General features: G+C 38.7%; 1 protein-coding gene across 14 annotated transcripts in view; it reads right to left on the reverse strand.

Annotated features, from left to right (window-relative positions):
• SH3D19 (SH3 domain containing 19) overlaps positions 1-20608 on the reverse strand; it is a 207494-nt gene that overhangs the window by 92931 nt on the left and 93955 nt on the right. For 8 of the 14 annotated variants that reach the window (XM_055385526.2, XM_055385527.2, XM_055385523.2 and 5 more), the window contains exon 2: positions 11722-11761. In XM_055385526.2, the coding sequence (XP_055241501.2) occupies positions 11722-11761 (40 nt within the window). Of the gene's footprint in view, positions 1-11721; positions 11762-11842; positions 12075-13438; positions 13619-20608 lie in introns of those variants that run through there. The other 6 variants (XM_055385531.2, XM_019025166.4, XM_055385529.2 and 3 more) reach the window with 5 other exon arrangements.

The raw sequence follows: 20608 nt of genomic DNA on the forward strand, positions 1-20608 counted from the left end.
AAGCTTCAGTGGATGAGGAGTTCCTTCTTCTGGATGAGCAAAGAAAGTAGAATTTATTCCTGGTGAAGATGCTGTAAACATTGTTGAAATGACAACAAAGGATTTAGAATAAATTTAGTTGATAAAGCAGTGGTAGGATTTAACAGGATTGGCTCCAATTTTGAAAGAAGTTCTACTGTAGGTAAAATGGTATCAAACAGCATTGCATGCTGCAGAGAAATTGTTTGTGAAAGGAAGAGTCAATCGATGTGGCAAACTTCATGGCTGTCTTATTTTAAGATATTGGGACCAGGAGTGGTGGTTCATGCCTCTAATCCCAGGATTTTGGGAGGTAGAGGTGGGTAGATAACTTGAGCCCAGGAGTTCGAGACGAGCCTGGGCAACATGGTAGAATCTGTCTCTACAAAAAAATACAAAAATTAGCCAGGCATGGAGGCACACACCTGTAGTCCCAGCTACTTGGGAGGCTGAGGTGGGAAAACTGCTTGAGCCTAGGAGGTCAAGGCTGCAGTGAGCCGTGATTGCACCACAGCATTCCACCCTGGGTGACAGATCAAGATCCTGTCTTGGAGGGGGAGTGGGAGACAGGAATTAATAATATGAATTTATTTATTTATTTATTTATTTATTTATTTATTTATTTATTTGACAGGGTCTTGTTCTGCTGCCCAGGTGTGTGGTGGTACAATCCTAGCTTACCGTAGCCTCAAACTCCTAGGCTCAGGGCTTAGCTAATCCTCCTGCCTCAGCCTCCTGAGTAGCTGGGACTACAGGTGCATGCCACCGTGCCTGGCTAATTTTTAAATTTTATGTTGCCCAAGCTGGTCTCAAACTCCTGGCCTCAAGCAATCCTCCTGCCTTGGCCTCCCAAAGTGTTGGGAATACAGGCATGAGCCACCACAGCCGGCCTCATGAAAATATTCTGAAGACCATACTTCAGTTTATAAGGCCTCTTCTACCTAGAGTTTCTCTTCAGAATCCATGACCAAGAGAAACTACTGGGCAATAGATAGTGATACACTTTAAGTCCGCCTGTCATTCCTTGATAGCATCCCTGAACTGCCTGCACAAGGCAGTGTGCCAAGGGAAAACATTATCTTGAGGAAACAGGTTTATAGTTGAGGGAATGTTTGCATTGTAGACACAATGTTACTCTGAAGCCTCCAAACAATCCATACTTTCCTTCCATTCTTTCATTTTTTTAATTAACAAAGGATACTGATTCTCAATCCTCCTGTACAAAAGGAAGCAAGGTCACAAACAAGTCCTTGAAGATTCCTGCCTTAAATGTTGCTGCATTTAGAAGTGTTGCAAAAGAGCTGGCTTGCTCACTCTGCATTTCTGGAAAGATGGCCTACAACTAAAATGAGATTAGAAGTGGCAAAAACTTATCACGAGGGCAGAAATGAATGCTCTGATTTATTATGCAGAGGAGCTGCTAATCAACAAAGATACTTCAAACCTTGAAATTGAATTCTTGGGACCAGGCCTGATTTCTGGTTTCAGGAAAGGGTTTTACCTTTTTTTTTTTTTTTTTTTGACGGAGTCTTGCTCTGTTGCCCAGGCTGGAGTGCAGTGGCGTACTCTCGGCTCACTGCAACCTCTGCCTCCCGGGTTCAAGTGATTTTCCTGCCTCAAGCCTCCTGAGTAGCTAGCTGGGATTACAGGCGCATGCCACCATGCCCGGCTAATTTTTGTATTTTTAGTAGAGACAGGGTTTCACCATGCTGGTCAGGCTGGTCTCGAACTCCTGACCTCGTAATCTGCCCATCTCGGCCTCCCAAAGTGCTGGGATTACAGGCATGAGCCACCGCGCCCAGCCAGGGTGTTACCTTTAAGGACAAGACTGAATTCTCATCAACAGCAGTTTACTTTTAATGAGACAGGAGGTGACTGAGCTAATGAATGACTGTTCAGTAATTCTGTCCTAAGATTTTTCCAGGAATTAGCTAGTACGCTTCTGTGGCGTACAGTGCTAATCAATACATTTGAAGAATGTGATGTATGCTGTGTTCAATAAGGGAAAATATTTGAATAAAAATTTAAAGTCCACTTTCCCAAGGATATTTATTAGTTGGAGTAAAACCATAACCTAAGGACAGATTGAGGGCCACAAAGATGTATACAAACTTCACTTGACTACAGGCTGTTTAACCAACATTTTGTAGAACTGTATAAACAACTACTTCTAAATTATACTGCAGAAAGGTAAATAACTAATATAAAATATAACCCAAGGGAAAGAGAGGAAAGAATTAGGATGAAAAAAATTTAAGGGCCAGGAGTTCCATGCGCCCTGGACTGCTGAGAAATGGGTGGCCAACAAGCCCATCTTGAGAAAAAGTAATAAACACAAGACCAGCTGCTGTTCCAAAGTTAACTGCCTGCTGATAGTTTAATTTGAAACAACTTCAGAAAAGCCCCACACTAAGTACTATGGCAGTGGTAGACCAGCCAATAAAACTTTTCAATTACCCAACTGCTACACCATATAAATGCTTCATTTTCATTCCCATCACACTAGGGGGAAATGCTAAAGTTACATTTCTGAAAACCACAACAAAACAACACTGTGTGTGTGTGTGTGTGTGTGTGTGTGTGTGTGTGTGTGTATTCTCTGTAGGATGACAAAAAAATGTTAATAGTCCTTTCACATCTTCCTTTGCAAAAGAATTTCCCGCCTACAAAACCTGTACACATTTAAATGTTTCACCTTGTTTATGGCATTACAGATGCTGCAGCAAAAGTAATGTTTCTCTTATAGCTTAGAAAACATAATGCCAGAAAGTAATTACACAGAGCTATAGTTTATAGAGGTACAGGCATCAAAACATATGGTCAGGGAAATGCTACAGAATTTCAGTATTAAACTAACCCCAGCAGAGCATGGTATTTTGATAGACATACTTAGAAAAGAGAACAGCTAAAACAAGTTAAATCTTCTGCGTTTAGCTAATCTATTTAAACCACAATGTGATGATGGTAAAGTGTCGAAATAAAATCTTCAACATCTTCATAAGATCAACAGGATACCAATGCAGAGAACCAAGACCCTTTTAAATTCGTAATGATATAGTGATTGCTATGAGTTTTAACATCACCAACTATTAACTCTGAGAGTACTAAACTATGTGCTACAAATATTCTGCATGTTGAGTTTCAGTCTCTCCCTGTGCTGGGTGACATTTCAGGCCACATTATGGGGAGGGAAGTTGTAATGGGCTCTAGAGAACTTGGAACAGTACCAAACACCAGGAAGCTATCTGAGATTTGGGAAGCAAACAGACATGTACGGCATATAAATTTTAAAAACTTAAAAGTAATTGTGAATGAAAACAAAAAAATATCTATCTTGGAAGAACAATAAAGGTTTTCCTACACATCTATACACAAAGATATGAACATAAAGATGCTTATTGCAACATCATTTCTAACTGCAATGAATTGGAAACAACCTAAAGGACTGGTTAAATAAATTATAATAAGGTTACACTGGAAAATTTTATGCAGTAGTTAAAAAAATAATGAAGTGGAAACTGACATGGTAATACTTTCTAAATAAGTTAAAAAAGTCAAATTGACAGAAACACATATATATGTATACAGATATACAAACATACATATAAGCACACATACTACACATACACACATATATATATATCCCCATTTGTTCTAATTATTATTTAAATATATGCTATATATGCATAGAAAGCAGACTAGGATAGACACTGAACCATCACTCTTAAGTCACCTATGGGATAAAGGCAGATACCACATGTTTCTGTACTATTAAAAAATGTTTTCATGTGTTAGTTGTAGAACTCTTAAGTGCCAAAAAAGAGAAAAATTTGCAGAGAAATACAAGATGCTTCTAGTAAAAGGAGACATGGGAGCAGGACTATAAGTAGAGGTAAAATCTGAAGTGTTTAATCAATTTTTTCTGAACATTCTTGACTATTTCCTCAATTTTTCTCTTTAAAAAGAATTCATTCAATTTTATACTCAAGTCCTATAAAAACATCTTTATCATTGCCATATGATTCAAAAAGGTCTCCTGATGCCATTTTTAAAAAAATTATTAAACTATGCAGAGATTTTTTTTTCTTTCTTTTTTAAGAGACAGGGTCTCACTCTGTCATGCAGGCTGGGATACAGTGGTGTGATCATAGTTCACCAAACTCCTGGGATCAAGCAATCCTCCCATCGTAGCCTCCCAAGCAGCTAGGACTACAGGCATGAGCCATCATGCCCAGCTAATTTCCAGGAGTTTAAAAAAGTATAGATAATATTGCAAATCCTATCTCTTAGCATAAGAAATAAAACAGTCAAGATACACTTGAAGCTCCCTGTGGATCCTTTCCTGGCCCATTCATTTGATAATCAATACCCTAATTTGACTATTTATGACTTCCGCACATCTTTTTATACTTTTAGTACCTATACGTAGTCATAAAAATATACAACAAACAATGTATTATTTGTGTTTTGCCATGTGGTCCCTGTTGGTACAACTCTCCTGTTGTAATGTGAAAGCAGCCCGAGATGATATGCAAATGGGCATGGCTGAGTTACTGTAATATTTTAATTACAAAATGGTGGCAGGCCAGATTTGACCCATTTGCTGACTTCTGCTTTATATAAATGGCATTATACTGTAACTATCCTTCTACAGCTTGCTTTTGTCATCCAAAATTATGTTTCTGAGATGTATCCATGTTCTCACATACTACATATCCTTAATTCAAACAGGGCTACTCTGAACTGACAAAGATTCTGAAACTTTTCCTAGTCCCATCTGTGTACTTCCTTGTAAAATCCAGTTTTGGCAGTAAGTCAGTTTAGCAAGAATCCTCATCTTCAATATCAGATTACTCTTAACATCTGATCAGGTTCAATCCCCTGCCATCCTCTTGGTGATGTCTGATCACCCTGGTCTGACTTCAGCAAGAATCCTATTAGGTCAACTTAGCCATAATCCCCTTTATCCCCGATGTTTCCTCTCAGTAATTTTCTATCCACTGACCCCCACGCCCTGCTCTTTTACTATAAATTCCCACTTGCCCATGAGTTGAGCCCGACCTAACTCCCCGACTGCAAAATCCCATTGCAGTTGTCCCTATACCTATCTTGATAGTCCTGAATAAAGTCTTCCTTACAGTTGTACCAAATTACATACTCTCATATGTACTTGGTATTTTCAGTCTTTGAGAGTTCTGTGCCAATTCCACGGAAGTGAAATGGTATCTCATTACCATGTTAGTGCACATCTTAATCCTATCAAGGTGAAGAATCTTTTCATATATTAACTGGTTACTTAGGTTTCATCTTTTATGTGTTCCCTACCTGTATTTACTTGTCTTTTTCTTCCGTATGCGTAGTTTTTCTTTATCCTGGATACTAACCTTTGTCGCCTACGTGCACTGCACAGTCATGACTTCCCTTTTCACATGCTTCCGATGTATTCATGTACATAAATCTTAAATTTTCACATAGTCAGATTTATCAATCTTTTTCTTCATGGTTTGTATTTGTTGATCCTTAAGAACTCACTACCTCATAAAGATATTCTTATACATTTCTTTGAAATGTTTCCATTTTACTTCTTTCATTTCTTTAGATTTTTATCTCATGTCATAAGATAAATCAAATTCCGTGTAGATTAAAAATATGGATAATCAGTTATTCAAGCACCATCTGTTGACATACCAGCTTTCCCTCATTGATCCGTAATGCTGCCTCTATCATATCACATAACACAGAACTCTATGTATTCATCTATGTCTGTGGGCTCTTTAGTCTGCTTCAACAACCTATTTCTAGGTTTGCTGACAAAAGACTGTCTTAATTACTTAAAAGAGTTCACCTCTCCTCTTTGATCTTCAAAATTGCCTTGGTTAGTCTTGCTCTTCCTTATACATCTAAGAATCACTTTGCTGAATTTCCATTTTCTTACTTCTATGATTTTTAATGAAATTTCATTTAATTTTATGAATGGATATCAAAGGGGATTATGACAGGTCACTACAAGAAGACTTTAGGGAGGCCAAGATTCAAATGACAATTTTTGAGAAATAGATTTAAGGTTCTTTGTTTTGCCGCCTTCTTTTTTTGCTGCTGTAAAATATTTCCTTGTAGTAGATAAAACATGAGATGAATTAGCTGGTAGTTCAGACCCCTAAGTCATCAAGACCTATTATTTAGAGCTGGTGGGGTGGTAAAAAGAGCTCTTAATTTTCTATTCGGGGCACTGACTGCCACAGGGCTTAACATTCTTTATTATCTTTAGCTCCTACTTCCCTCTAATTCGTTTCCCAAACTGCCACTCCATGGTACTTTTTTCTAGATGTTATTAATAGCTATGTCTGGGAAAAGAAGTTATAAATTCAAATAAATTTTTAAACGGGTGTGTAGTATAGCTCTCACTTGGAGTTTTATAATGTACTTGAGTGTATCAAAGACTCTGAGGAGCATCACAGTAAAGAAATATGGCTAATTTTGTTTAACTCGCCATTTCATAAACTTTTCTGCATATTAACACTTATTTCTTGACATACTGATTAATAATCTACTGAAGAGAGTTCTGTGGGACATCAATTTTGGAAATGGTGTGTTTAAACTAATAAGGTTGAGACAAGAACAACGTAGATATTTCTCACATGTGTATCAATCAATTGGCAGCAAGCAAATCAACATCAAAACAAAGTAATCAAAAACCACCCAGGATGCCTTTTGCTTGGGGTCTTAGTGTTGGCCTACATATGATAAAACTTTTCCTTTAACTTGACAAGAATTATGTTTTCCTTCTTAGTTTAGCACTGAGGTGAAAGAACAGGCAGACATCCCAGATTTATTCACCTCTTACTATGAAAGCTATAGGAGTGCTTGGCCTCTAAAAACACAAACAAGAGAAATGCATTTCTGTTATCCCTGTTGGGCTTGGAGCCCATCATTCTTGTTGCCAAGTGGCCTGAGGAGAACCGAAAAACATACCAAAATCAAATGACTTTTTGTTTATATTTTCTTCTTTCTGCTCTGTTGATGCAGCAGGTATTAATCTGCTTGATGCACTGCTGGCCTGGCGGGGTAGCCCTGCTCAGCTGAGGATGGCAGGAGAACAGGTCACCGCCAATGTCAGCAGATACCCTGGACAGAAAACGATGTCCTTTCCTGAAAAAACATTTCTCCTTTCTTATACGGCATCACTCCTTGCTGTTGTAACACACAGATCCAATAATAGTCGTGGGCGAGCTTTTGAGAGTCAGGTTCTTCCCGATTTGCAAGGTAAAAATACTGATATTTCCCTTTCTCTCCTCAAAATACCTTTGGCATTTATTTATTCAACGGTTATTTATTGTTTATTGTGGGCCAGGCAATCTACTAAGTGTCAGGGTTACCAAGACCAATAGCACAGTCCTAAAGAACTTGACTGTATAAATAAGAGATGAAAAATACTGAGAATACTTTCCGAATACCCTCAAAAGTACCATAGCATTGCCTAAAATATAACTGTAAAGACTGGGAACTTCACTTTAGGGTCAATAGATTCTCAGAGATTGGGAGTGTAAGTCCACAACAATGGACCCTCCATCAACCTGGAGACTTTTTCTTATTTTCTATTGTATTCTGAGCCAGAACAGAGACTCATAAGAGATATTTATTGGCTATTAGTGAGCAAGGAGCTGGAGCCATCTAGAATAATGACTTAGCCATGCATGAATCTTCTCTATTTTTATTTCCAGCGCTAGCTTATTTAGCTTTTCTTTGACAGCATTACTTCACAGAGTAGCCCATTCCATTTTTGACCAGCTCTGTCAGGAAATTCTTCCTCATTTTGTGCAGAAATATATCCCCCTCCAAGTTCCACCCACAGAGGTGCATTCTGTCCTCCCTCTGGGACTCCCAAGAACACACACAACAGTTCTCTCCACTGTGTCTTTCTATTTTGAAATTTTCATGTCTACAAAAAAGCTGAAGAAACAGTATAAGTAACACCTATATGCCTTTCATCTATTCACCAATTATTAACAGTTTCCAATATCTGCTTCTTTATTGCTCATCCTGGGTTTTTTCCCCCTGAATTGAGATTTATTTGCAAACATAAAACTATATCACCCTTACATTAATACTTTGGCATATATCTCCTAAGAATCACATTCTCCTGCATAATAACATTTCTATTCTACACCTTAAAAAGTAATATTTAATAAAATATTATTTAAAATAACATCCATGTTTAAATTATCCCCTCCCCAACCTTTTTTAAAGTTGGGATTTTTTAGTCCTAGATTTTTTTTTTTTAATTCACATATTAGATTTGTTTGTTAATATCTCTTTGGTCTCTCTCTCTCTCTCTTTTTTTTTTTTTTTGAGACGGAGTCTCACTCTGTTGCCCAGACTGGAGCGCAGTGGAGTGATCTTGGCTCACTGCAACCTCTGCCTCCCGGGTTCAAGTAATTCTCCTGCCTTGGCCTCACAAGTAGCTGGGATTACAGGCATGCACCACCATGCCCAGCTAATTGTTAGTAGAGATGGAGTTGACCATCATTTTGGCCAGTCTGGCCTCGAACTCCTGACCTCAAATGATTCACCTGCCTTGGCCTCCCAAAATGCTGGGATTACAGGTGTGAGCCAACGCGCCTGGCCTCTTTGGTCTCTTGTTACCTGGAATATTCTCCCAGCTTTTTTTTTTTTTTTCCTTAGGACTACTACATAAGTGTACTGCTTATCTCACTAGTGATAATATACATGTTGACTACTTGATTTAGATGGTGACCACTAGGTCTCTCCATTGAAATGGTAAATTTTCCCCCTTTGCAATTAAAAACTGATCTGTGGGGTGATATTTTAACAACTTTTCCCAACAACTTTTTTTTTTTTTTTCAACAGCAGCTGGTATCTTTTGATGTTTCCCAACAACTTTTTACAGAAGTTTTAGCTGCCACTGATGATCTTTGCCTGCATCAACTATTACTTTGAGAATTACAAAATGATGATTTTCTAAGTTCTGTCATTTCTCCTACATGGGATCCATTATCATCATTTTTTTTGGATACTCAAATTACCCCAAAATTTGGCCAGTGAAAATCCCTTGATGCTACCATCTGTCTTTTCAACATGACCCCATTAGTTGAGCACTTCCTAGCTTTCTATCACAACTAGATGTCCAGGATCATCTTGCATTTTCCCTTAGCCCAGACCCAGAATCCGCCATTCCTCCAGTGGCCAGGGTTCCTCTTAGTAGGGAACAGCATTTATTAGGAAGAATTCTGCTAGTTTCCTCCACATATCAGCCTCTGGGTGTTTGAAGCCAGTTATCGTTTCCATCCCATGCACTTCCCCAAATTTTCACATCTGGGCTAAGTTCTCCCAGTTCCTCACACCAGTCTTCCTATGGTTTAGCTTTGACTTTTATCTTACTCTTCTTTTTCATCTTCCCTGTCCCAACTCAGCTGCTATATTCTAGACCAGTGGTCCCCAACCTGACTACACGTCAGAATCACTGGGGGACTTGTTTAATATACAGATTTTGAGGATTCATTTGAGACTTATTAAATAGAATCTCTGGGGTTGGGCTTGGGATTCTGTTTTGTTTTGTTTTTTAAGGTCTCCATGTGGTATCTATACAGTCACTCCACTGCATACTTCAATTTTTCAAGGTCTTGTGGACCCCAAATTGAACAGAATATCAAAAGTATGATCTAGGCCGGGCACGGTGGCTCATGCCTGTAATCCCAGCACCTTGGGAGGCCGAGGCAGGTGGATCACGAGGTCAGGAGATCGAGACCACCCTGGCTAACATGGTGAAACCCCGTCTCTACTAAAAACACAAAAAATTAGCCAGGCGTGGTGGCGGGCACCTGTAGTCCCAGCTACTCGGGAGGCTGAGGCAGGAGAATGGCGTCAATCCGGGAGGCAGAGCTTGCAGTGAGCCGAGATTGTGCCACTGCACTCCAGCCTGGGAAACAGAGCGAGACTGCATCTCAAAGAAAAAAAAAAAAGTATGATCTAGAGCTACCACTTTTAGCCTGAACATTAAACTTCTTTCAGTGTAATCAAATCGGTGCAGACTTTTTTGGGGGAAGGTAGACGTAATGACATAAGATTTTTGATTCATGGTAAATTTATGAAGAACTAAATCCTTCAGACTTTTTCAAAAATATTGCTAAGTCACATCTCCCTTATCTTTTTATGTTCCACTGGTGTTTCATTCTAAGGGTTTGCATTTGTGCCTATTAAAATTCATATTGCTCAGTTCAGTCCAATCTTCAGAATGTCAAAGTTCTTGGGGATCCTGGTTTTACCATCCTAAGTATTTTTTACTCTTCCAACTTTATGTCACTCACAGTTAAGCATGCTGTCAAAGTCCTTTCTCTTACATTGCCTTATTTTTATTTTTAACAGAGATGAGACAGTGTTTTGCTATGTTGCCTAGGCTAGTCTTGAACTCCTGGGCTCAAGTGATCCTCCTGCCTCAGCCTCCCAAGTAGCTGTGATTACAGGTGTGAACCACCATGCCTGGCTGCTATTTTTCTTTAAGTATCTAATATAAAAGAATCTTACAAACTGTTTAATGATTATGGCGGTAGATACATAATTGTACATGCCTATCAAAACTAGTAAGATTATACACAAAAAAGAATGAATTTTAACATATGTAAATTGTACCTGGAAAAAAAATCAGTCAATATTCTAAATACCCAGCTATATTCTTCTCTCAGATTAGGTCTCACTAACTTATTTTGATTGACAATTTCTGCAAAACGCATTGCTATTCTAAGCAATGAAATTTTTATAGATTTTATATTTTTATTGATTGAGGTCAACGCACTCTAGGGTTTGATCTCTTGAAAAAGAACCAGGATTTGGCTTACCAGAGCAGTCAATCCAATGAGTACATTACTTTAACAATTCCCACAAAATAAAACATCAAAAAAGGTGGTAGAATGTGGAATAAAAAGAAATTAATATTAGAAAAATTATAAACTTTCATAGTACTAGGTTAAAAATATTAAATATAGCCTGCCAGTCCTGCCTATGAGAAGTCAGACAATTTTTCACCTATAAGTTTGACAAGGATTTTTTAATGTACTCTTCAGTGTTGCAGAATTCTAGTGAAATACACTCAGTGTGGTTGAGAGCTTAAGTGATACAACCTTCCCGGCCACTTGAAATACCTAACAAAAACACAAAATAATCCATTTGAATATATACATACATATATAATCTAAAAGTCTAGAAAGAAATGTACCAAAATTTTAGCAATAGCCAGCCATCTCTGGCTGATGGAAGGCAGTCTGGGTTTTGTTTTGTTCTGCTTTTTTCATGCTTTGTATTTTTAAAATATCTTTTAAATTTCTACAGTGAGCCTATATTAGTTTTATGATTAGGAAAACAGCAGTACACACTTACAAAAATACTGGTTAAAGGGAGGGGAGGAAAATAAGTCACAAAAACAAATAAATGAGAGTAAAATAATTTTTATGAAAATATATCTGTCACTGATGGGAATTCCTAAAATAAAACATGTTTTCCAGGTAGTCAATAGTTTTATGTGAAATTTTAATTCAGAGAATGAATAAGATTTCCCTTATGAAGCTTCTCTGAATGCCACAGAAGATTCCAATAGATAGTAACTCTAAAGAGGACACTTACATTGCTTCCAAACAATACTTTTCAAATAAGAAGCTTTATACAGAATTATTAGATACTGTAAATTCATACCTTGAAGAACGATGTTCTGGTTTATTTCGTTCGTTGCGATCTGTAGAGAAAGAAGATGGTTACGTGTCAAAATGTTCTTTAAAAGCTCTGGAAAGAAGTTTTTAAAGACCAGCTGCCATACCATTAGATTTCACAAAGGACTGTTCAAAGGTAGTTGTGTCTTCCTAAGTATAAGGCTCTTCATCACAGTTCGCCTGACAGAGGCAGAAAAGACACAATGAAGGACAGGCATAAAAGCTTACGGTTTGTTAACATCATCTACTTGGAAAATGTATCATTACATGTATTATTTCATTTTATAAGATCTTTCCTGTGCTAAATACTTTGCTAACACTAGAAGAGATTTAGCTAAGGAAAGAAAGCAAGGAAACTGCAAAGCCACAGATTACTCAGCTCAAAAAAATCATTCCATGAATCATGGTTGGCAGAAGCTTCTAACAGAATGGGGAGGGGGAAAAATGAGCAGTCAGCTACAACATCTGCAAATACTAAGACCAATACAGCTTCACCCTTAACTATCTACCACCCAGAACATTTCAGAAGTTGGATTTCAATGTTTCTCCAGTAATTAGATATAATGTGCTCTCTATATAAAATTTTTGATCATCACAACTGGGAAGAAGGGAACTCTCATGGGTAGAAAGCAGGAATGTTGCTAAAGATCCTACAATGCATAGAGCGGTCCCTTTCACCAAAAGAATTATCTCATCCAAAATGTCAGCAGTGCAGAGGTCGAGAAACCCTGCTATAGGGTAAGAAATAAGAGCACAGATGCTTGAACTTTTCAAAAGTGACTCTCTAGACTGCTGTAACATGCTATTAATCAACCTTGAGACTATCATATACAAGAGAACCATAAAACCCACAGGTTGTCTTTTTTGAACCTGAGTAACAATTTTTCCTCCACTATATGCTTAAGAATTTAAAATAAATGAAGTAAAAGGCCGCAGTGTTATGCAAAAATAAACAATATGAAGCAATATACAAACCACAATATATCCTAAGCAATGACGTTAAGAAAAAAATCCTACGGAATATTATCAAAATACAGTTTTCTATAGTATCTTCTGAATTAATGCTAACAAGATAGAATTTAATGGCAACGTAAAGATTAAGACAGGAATGCTTTTAGTTTTTCCTTAATTTTATTGCTGGTGGAACAGAATAAGAGGATTATGAAACATACTCTAAAACTTCTAGAAAGAAATATGGAAGAAAAGGAATAGGATTTACACAGTTAAACGTATGTAACAATTCTTTCTGAATGAGTTCATAATAAAAAAGAAATGTTTTTCAAAGCCAAAAAGTTAGTACTCATGAAAACACTGTTCTCTGAAAGACTAATAAGTAAAAAGATTCACAATAAAGCATGCCTGCTTAGATATAATGATTTCCAAACACATAGTGTTAGCACATTTCTGCTTCCAATTTTTCTACACTGTGACTTAGTATTACTGCAGCTTTTAAAACTTTTCTGTTTTAATTTAACTTGGTTTTACCCCTCCCTTAAATGAAAATATCATGTTTTTCATTTGATGAGTATTAAGATTTTAAAGTCATAGTAATGCAGGGCACATTTAAATCATTTCTCTCAATCATTCTTCTCCAGTTTTTAGCCTGCTAGCTTCGCTACAAAAATGAAGTATAATGTCTCAAAGTAAAGCCAGAAACTGAATACAGATTAGCTATCCTCATATAACAAAGCAACAACTCTTACCTGTGGCTAAAGCCGAGCTAAAACTCTGTCCAGAACATCATTTCCTGTGGCTGTGATCCTAGTTGCATAGTTTACTTAGGCATGTAATAGCAAATTTCCCCACTAATCTTCCTAGTGGTACAATACACAAGAGGAAGGGAGAAACAGAGTCACGATGCATGTAAACAAGACTCAGTATCCAAGGGCTTCCCTCCAGGGCCTGTTCTGATTGGCAGATGTGCTATGACCAGTCTGCACAGCTGGAATGTGGCCACTCAGGAAGCAAATGGCTCACAGCTCTCCTTCGTTCTTGGTTAAAACAGGAAATTCTACAGTCATTTTTATACTTTCTGCTCTAAGAAAATACGAATGTCTTCTCATAGCACTTTTCTATTGAACCAGTAATTAAAATTCAACAAAAGACTTGATTATCTGCTGGGGGAAATTTTAAAATTTTCCCCCCAAATTCATATTAGTGTTATCTGTGTTACATTCCTGTGTAAATATAGATACGCAGTACTTATAAAATGTTACTCCTAAGAACTCACATAGTTGATAATTTGAGGGTAAGGGTAAATTATCCATTACTCACAATATTTCCCATCCCTCACCTCTTGACCACGAAAAACAAACTGAAACACATGTTCTTGGCTTGATCTTTTCCCTCAAAGTATACAAATATTTGGATTTCACATTTTGCCATAGAGCCATCTTTTAGTTTAAATACATATAAATAATGGGGTGTGTGTTGCGTATCTGTGTGTCTTATATACTTATACTTTTTCATATACTTACATTTTAAACAAAGTAATTTTCATGATAGTCAAGATTATTGTGCAATTGTCAAGAAATATATTAGTAGAAATAAATTTTTTGGCAAAATAATAAGTGGTTATTATTTTGTTCCAAAAGCCAAGACTGAACAAAACAAATCACTGAGGGTGGATTCAGAATCTGCTTTCTTGCCAACAATAACAAAACATTTGGATGAAATCCCCTTAAGAATGAGAACAGATCTATAGCAAACATGGAAATTTAATCTTGGCTATATATAGTGCTTTAAATGTATGGATTTTATTTTAAATCAAATACTCTTCAGCACATTCTCTGAATTTTTTCTTTCTTTTTTTTTTTTTGAGACAAGGTTTCGCTCTGTCCTCCAGGCTGGAGTGCAGTGGTGCAATCACAGCTCACTGTAGCCTTGAGCTCCTGAGCTCAAGTGATCCTCCCATCTCAGCCTCCCAAGTAGTTGAAGTAGTTAGGATTACAGGCACATGCCACCACGCCTAGCTAATTAATTTTTTTTTTTTTTTTTTTTTTTGTAGAGACAGGGTCTCCCTATTTTGTCCAGGCTGGTCTCAAACTTCGGGACTCAAGCGATCCTCCTGCCTTTGCCTCCCAAAGTGTTGGGATTGCAGGCATGAGCCACTGTGCTCAGCCTTCCAATTTTTTAGTTTCTAATTTTCAAATTAATTAGGGGAGAATATTTCTAAAGGTTTTCTGAACTTCTGCATATTTAGAAATCATATGAATAACTTTCTAGCCCAAAGTCTCACCATTTCTATGAAAAAAAGAGTTATTAAAAATAAAATGCCTTAACTCTAAATTTTGCCAAATGCTACACATTTGCTGTGGATGATATACTTATTCCAGGGGCCTGCCCAGCAGAGCATGATGGTTTGGGTCACTCAAAGACCAGCAGTATATACTCAGTGTGAGGGTAACCATGGCTGGGTAACCATGTAATGGTTTTGTAGATATGTATCTCACACACACACAAACACACACACACACACACACACATACACACACACACACACACACACACACACCGCTCTTGCATTCCTTGTCCCTCTCATCCATGCCTCGTGGTTAATAAGGCTAACTGAGGAATAGAAAAGTACTCTGTAAGTAGAACAAAGACAGAAAACAAGGCAGAGGCTGGGTGCAGTGGTTCACACCTGTAATCCCAGTACTTTGGGAGGCCAAGGTGGGTGGATCACCTGAGGTCAGGAGTTTGGGACCAGCCTGGCCAACATGGCAAAACCGCATCTCTACCAAAAGTACAAAAAAATTAGCTGGGCGTGGTGGTGCACGCCTGTAATCCCAGCTACTCAGCGGGCTGAGGTGGGAGGATCACTTGAGCCCGGGAGATGAAGGTTGCAGTGAGCCAAAATCACGCCACTGCATTCCAGCCTGGGTGACAGAGTGAAACTCTGTCTCAAAAACAAAAACAAAAACAAAAAACAAGGCAGAGCTGGCACAAAGACTATTGGTTGTGTGTGTATAAATGCTGTGGGGGAGATGTGAGGGATGCAATGGGGGAACCCATGGTATGTCAAGGGGACTGAAGAACAGTTAGGGGAGTGGTGGGATGCCATCATGGGTCAAGGATTCTGTGTAAGAACTCCAGATTATCCACATTTTCCTTTCATGTCAACTTGGTTCTATGTAATCTAGACATATGATTCCAATGTTTATGTATTTAGGTGTTATGCCACTTATGTAGAAATGGGCCCCTGTTCTGGCACAGACAGTTTTTGCGTACGGCTATGCAGATCCTACTGATGTGGAACCATTCAGGGTGATTCTGACTCTAATAATACTTTGAAATGGAGATGACAAAAATGCAAATGCCATCTTTGCTTTGATTAAAACTAAGAAGAATAGCCAACTCGGAACTTATTAGAATCTGTTGTAAGACATTCAGGCTTTGATGATTTAGCTTTGATCACTTAACAGGAGAGAAAAATCAAACCCCATTGGGTAGGGACTTACTTTACTAACTCAAGTTGGAAATGAAAGACCTGAAATCATTCTTTGAAATTAAGGGCAAGGCTCAGTCTACATGAATGAATATACACAGATATACTCATAATGGAGTAAGAAGTGGTTTAAAGTGAGTCTATCTTTTTTTTTTTTTTTTTTAATTGAGACAGAGTCTCACTCTGTCACCCAGGCTGGAGTGCAATCTCGGCTCACTGCAACCTCTGCCTCCCGGGTTCAAGTGATTCTTCTGCCTCAGCTGGGACTACAGGTGCATGCCACCATGCCCGGCTAATTTTTGTATTTTTAGTAGAGATGGGGTTTCACCATATTGGCCAGGCTGGTCTCGAACTCCTGACCTCATGATCCAGCCACCTCAGCCTCCCAAAGTGCTGGGATTATAGGTGTGAGCCACCATCCCCGGCCAAAGTGTCTATCTTATATCTCATCTTGGCATACCAAAATCTCTTTAGCAGAAGCATTACCAATGAAGCAATTCTGTAGCATACTCCCAAGCATTACTGTTAAGTTCCAGCTTGGGAGTATATACAGTATATATCATTTTAAAAATATGGATGAACCCTATATAAACCCTTTGTGCCATTCAGAATTACCTAAAGGTTCCTTGGGGCTGAAAATGAATTATTTGCAGCAGCAATGTCATTACATCTTTACTTATGACAAACAGAATAAATAAAACAATGAACTCATCCATTATAAGACATAAGATACCCAGTGTTCATACATCTTACTTTGGTGATTCTTTAAAAGATTGCATAATTGATTCCAAACAAATAGACCATGGATGGGATTTTACTTATCAGATATCAGAATTTCAAATAACTTTTCTAAAAACCTTAAATGGTTCTTATATTTAGAGAGAGAAAACTGTAAATATATACATATATTTCAAGTATATACTTCAAGCATATATATACATACACTTGAAAAGAAGGCAGTGCTCATTCTACAAAGTTACTGACACCAACTAATATGAATCCACCTCTGCTTTCTATTTGACAGCCTTGTTTAGGTGTGTCTCCAAACTGATTTTTATTTACATTTGAGATTCCCACAGTGATGGTCTATTGTTCTTTTAAATGATACCTTTTCAATAAATATATATTTGTTGTTGCTGAACTAACACATTAAGTCAGAAAATTCCTACTCTCTTGGTTAAAAAAGCCAAGAAATTAAAGAGGGTCTCTGTCAGTTACCACTGCAGGGCAGAAATAAGACATACTACAGAGAAGTTTACATGGCTGCTGCTGCCCATGCTTCCATGGGTAAGTGGGAAAGTCTGGTCTACAGCACTATCAATAGTGACATCGTTCATTAATTAAAGTGCCTAAATTCAGGCCGGGCGCGGTGGCTCACGCCTATAATCCCAGCACTTTGGGAGACCGAGGCGGGTGGATCACGAGGTCAGGAGATCGAGACCATCCTGGCTAACACGGTGAAACCCCGTCTCTACTAAAAATACTAAAAATTAGCCGGGCGTGGTGGCGGGCGCCTGTAGTCCCAGCTACTCGGGAGGCTGAGGCAGGAGAATGGCGTGAACCCAGGAGGCGGAGCTTGCAGTGAGCCGAGATCGCGCCACTGCACTCCAGCCTGGGCGACAGAGCGAGACTCCGTCTCAAAAAAAAAAAAAAAAAAAAAAGTGCCTAAATTCATTAAAATTCATTAAAATGCAGTACTCTAATTACCCAGGAAGGGAAGAATTGGAGATGGAAAGGAAGTTTCTTCAAACAAGAATTTATGTCTTGGCTGGCTGGGGTGGCTCATGTCTGTAATCCCAGCACTTTGGGAGGCTGAGGTGGGCGGATCACTTGAGGTCAGGAGTTCAAGACCAGACTGGCCAACATGGCGAAACCCTGTCTCTAGTAAAACTACAAAAATTAGCTGGACATGGTGGTGCACACCTGTAATCCCAGCTGCTCAGGAGGCTGAGGCAGGAGAATTGCTTGAACCCGGGAGGCGGAAGTTGCGGTCAGCTGAGGTCACGCCACTGCACTCCAGCCTGGGGGATGGAGCAAGACTCTGTCTCAAAAAAGAATTTATGTTTCAACAAAGAAGCAGACTATCTCTGGAATGTTTTCTCCTTCCCATCCCCACTGTTTTTACCCTCATTTTAGGTTCTTATCAGCAATTGTCTGGACTCTTATGTCCTGACTGGATTTTCTGGCCCCAGTTTCTTCCCCTCTAACCCAATCATATTGCTGGCCAAATAAATCTAGGCCTCAGAAAAATTATAAATCACTTAGATCTTCAGAGGATTAAATGAGATAATGCCAGTGACATTCTTAGCACCCTGTCTGTACACTTAAGCACACCACAAATGTCAGCTGCCGTCATGTTGTTAAAAGGCCAGCTATTAACTAGTTGTAGCAAATGATACTGCATCATAGTGACTGTACAAGTCACTTAACCTCCCTAAGCCTCAGTTTTCTCACCTACAAAACAAGGGAAAATACTGTCCTTATGGAGCTTTTATGTGGATAAATGAATTAAAGGGTATGAAAGGTTTAGTTCAATATCTAGACCATCAATTCTATGACTCTAATTCTGTGACTACCACTCTTAATATCTTTAATGCATGGCTCAAGAACCACCTTCTCCATGAAGCTGTCCCTGATTCCTCTCTCTTCAGCATCCTTGTATTCATTTCTTACTGTTGCTGTACCAAATTACCACACTTAGCAGCTTAAGACAACAAAAATGTATTATCTTAAAGTTCTAGAGGCCAGAAGTCAAAATGAGTATCCCCAGACCCATTAATGCAGGGGTCCCCAACCCCTCTGCCATGGACCAGTACCAGTCTATGGCCTGTTAGGAACTGGGCCGCAGGGCAGGAAGCAAGCAAGAATTTCTGCCTGAGCTCCGCCTACTGTCAGATAAGCATCCACATTAGATCCTCATAGGAGCTTGAACCCTATTGTGAACTGCACATGGGAGGGATCTAGGCTTTGTGTTCCTTATGAGAATCTAATGTCTGATGATCTGTCACTGTCTCCCATCACCCCCAGATGGGACCATCTAGTTGCAGGAAAACCAGCTCAGGGCTCCCACTGATTCTACATTATGGTGAGTTGTATAATTATTGTATATTATAATGTAATAATAATATAAATAAAGTACACAATAAATGTAATATGTTTGAATGATCCTGAAACCAGCCCTCTGCACCTGGTCCAAGGAAAAATTGTCTTCCATGAGACCAGCCCCTGGTGCCAAAAAGGTTGGGGACCGCTGCATTAAGGTGTTTGCCAGGCTACATTCCCTTTGGATGCTCTAGGAGAGAATCCCTTTCCTTGCCTTTCGCAGCTTCCTGAGGTCACTTGCAGTCCTTGGCTTGTCGTCCTTTCCTCCAATAGTGTAGCATTTAAAAATCTCTTTCTGACTGGTTTCCTCATCTACCTCTCTCTTCTACTTTAAAGGACTTTTATGATGACACTGGGTACACCAGGACAATCCAGAATAATCTCCCTATGTCAAGTTGACTCACAACCTTAATACTCCTTTGCCATGGAAATGTGACATATTTGCAGGTTCCAGGGATTACGATGTGGACATCTTTGTGCGGAGGGGGATAGCATCACTCTGCCTAACGCACCCTATCTGAACTCTCAGACTATCCGTCTATAGCACGCACTTCACACTAAGCATGACAGGGTGCACTGCTGTTTAAGGTTTTGAGCATGTGTCTGTCCCCTTTATCTAAGCAGCGTCTGATGTAGGCAGGGTCTCTGTGTTAGACTCTGCTTCACAGTCAGTACTCTGTAAATGTTTGTTCATAATGGTACTATCCAATGCCCTCCCATTTTCTTTTCTGCCCTGCATCTTTTATGCTGTAGTTGGTTCATGGATATATCTAATATTGCTGCAAAATGATGTATCTTAAGAATTCCCATACTTTTTTTTTGACTTTTTATAAATACAATAGTGATTTTGGTGTCAACTTTCTCCTAAAACAATTCACATTTGGTCTATTCTTCTGCTCAACATAGTCCTCTCCAAAACAAAAAACGCACAGGAAAAAACTACAGCACATTTGAACTGGAAGAGAAACCAGCTATTTAGTGACAGGCTGCTAATTCTTTTTAATAGTTCTTCTTCGAAATGGTTCAAATGAATCATTCTGATTGTTGAATTCAACTGACTATTGAATCAGGCTTTTAATGATTTGGGGTTCTTATGTTAGTTGTTTCAGAGATGAAATCAAAGCCACCATCTGTATTGCCCCTTTTCACTGCAGGGTGAATTTGGTAGAGACTTTAGGAAAATGAACATTTAATCAGTGTCATTTGGGTCCTGGGAAGTAAGGTAGGGAGGGGAGCGGCAAGGGAAGCTGGCTTAGAGAAAGGGGGTCATCAACCCTTCCTGCTGCTCCCTCCTTAAGCTCCCTAATGATTCTCTTGCCTTAAT

Source organism: Gorilla gorilla, chromosome 3 (assembly GCF_029281585.2).
Source record: "Gorilla gorilla gorilla isolate KB3781 chromosome 3, NHGRI_mGorGor1-v2.1_pri, whole genome shotgun sequence".
Lineage (NCBI taxonomy): Eukaryota > Metazoa > Chordata > Mammalia > Primates > Hominidae > Gorilla > Gorilla gorilla.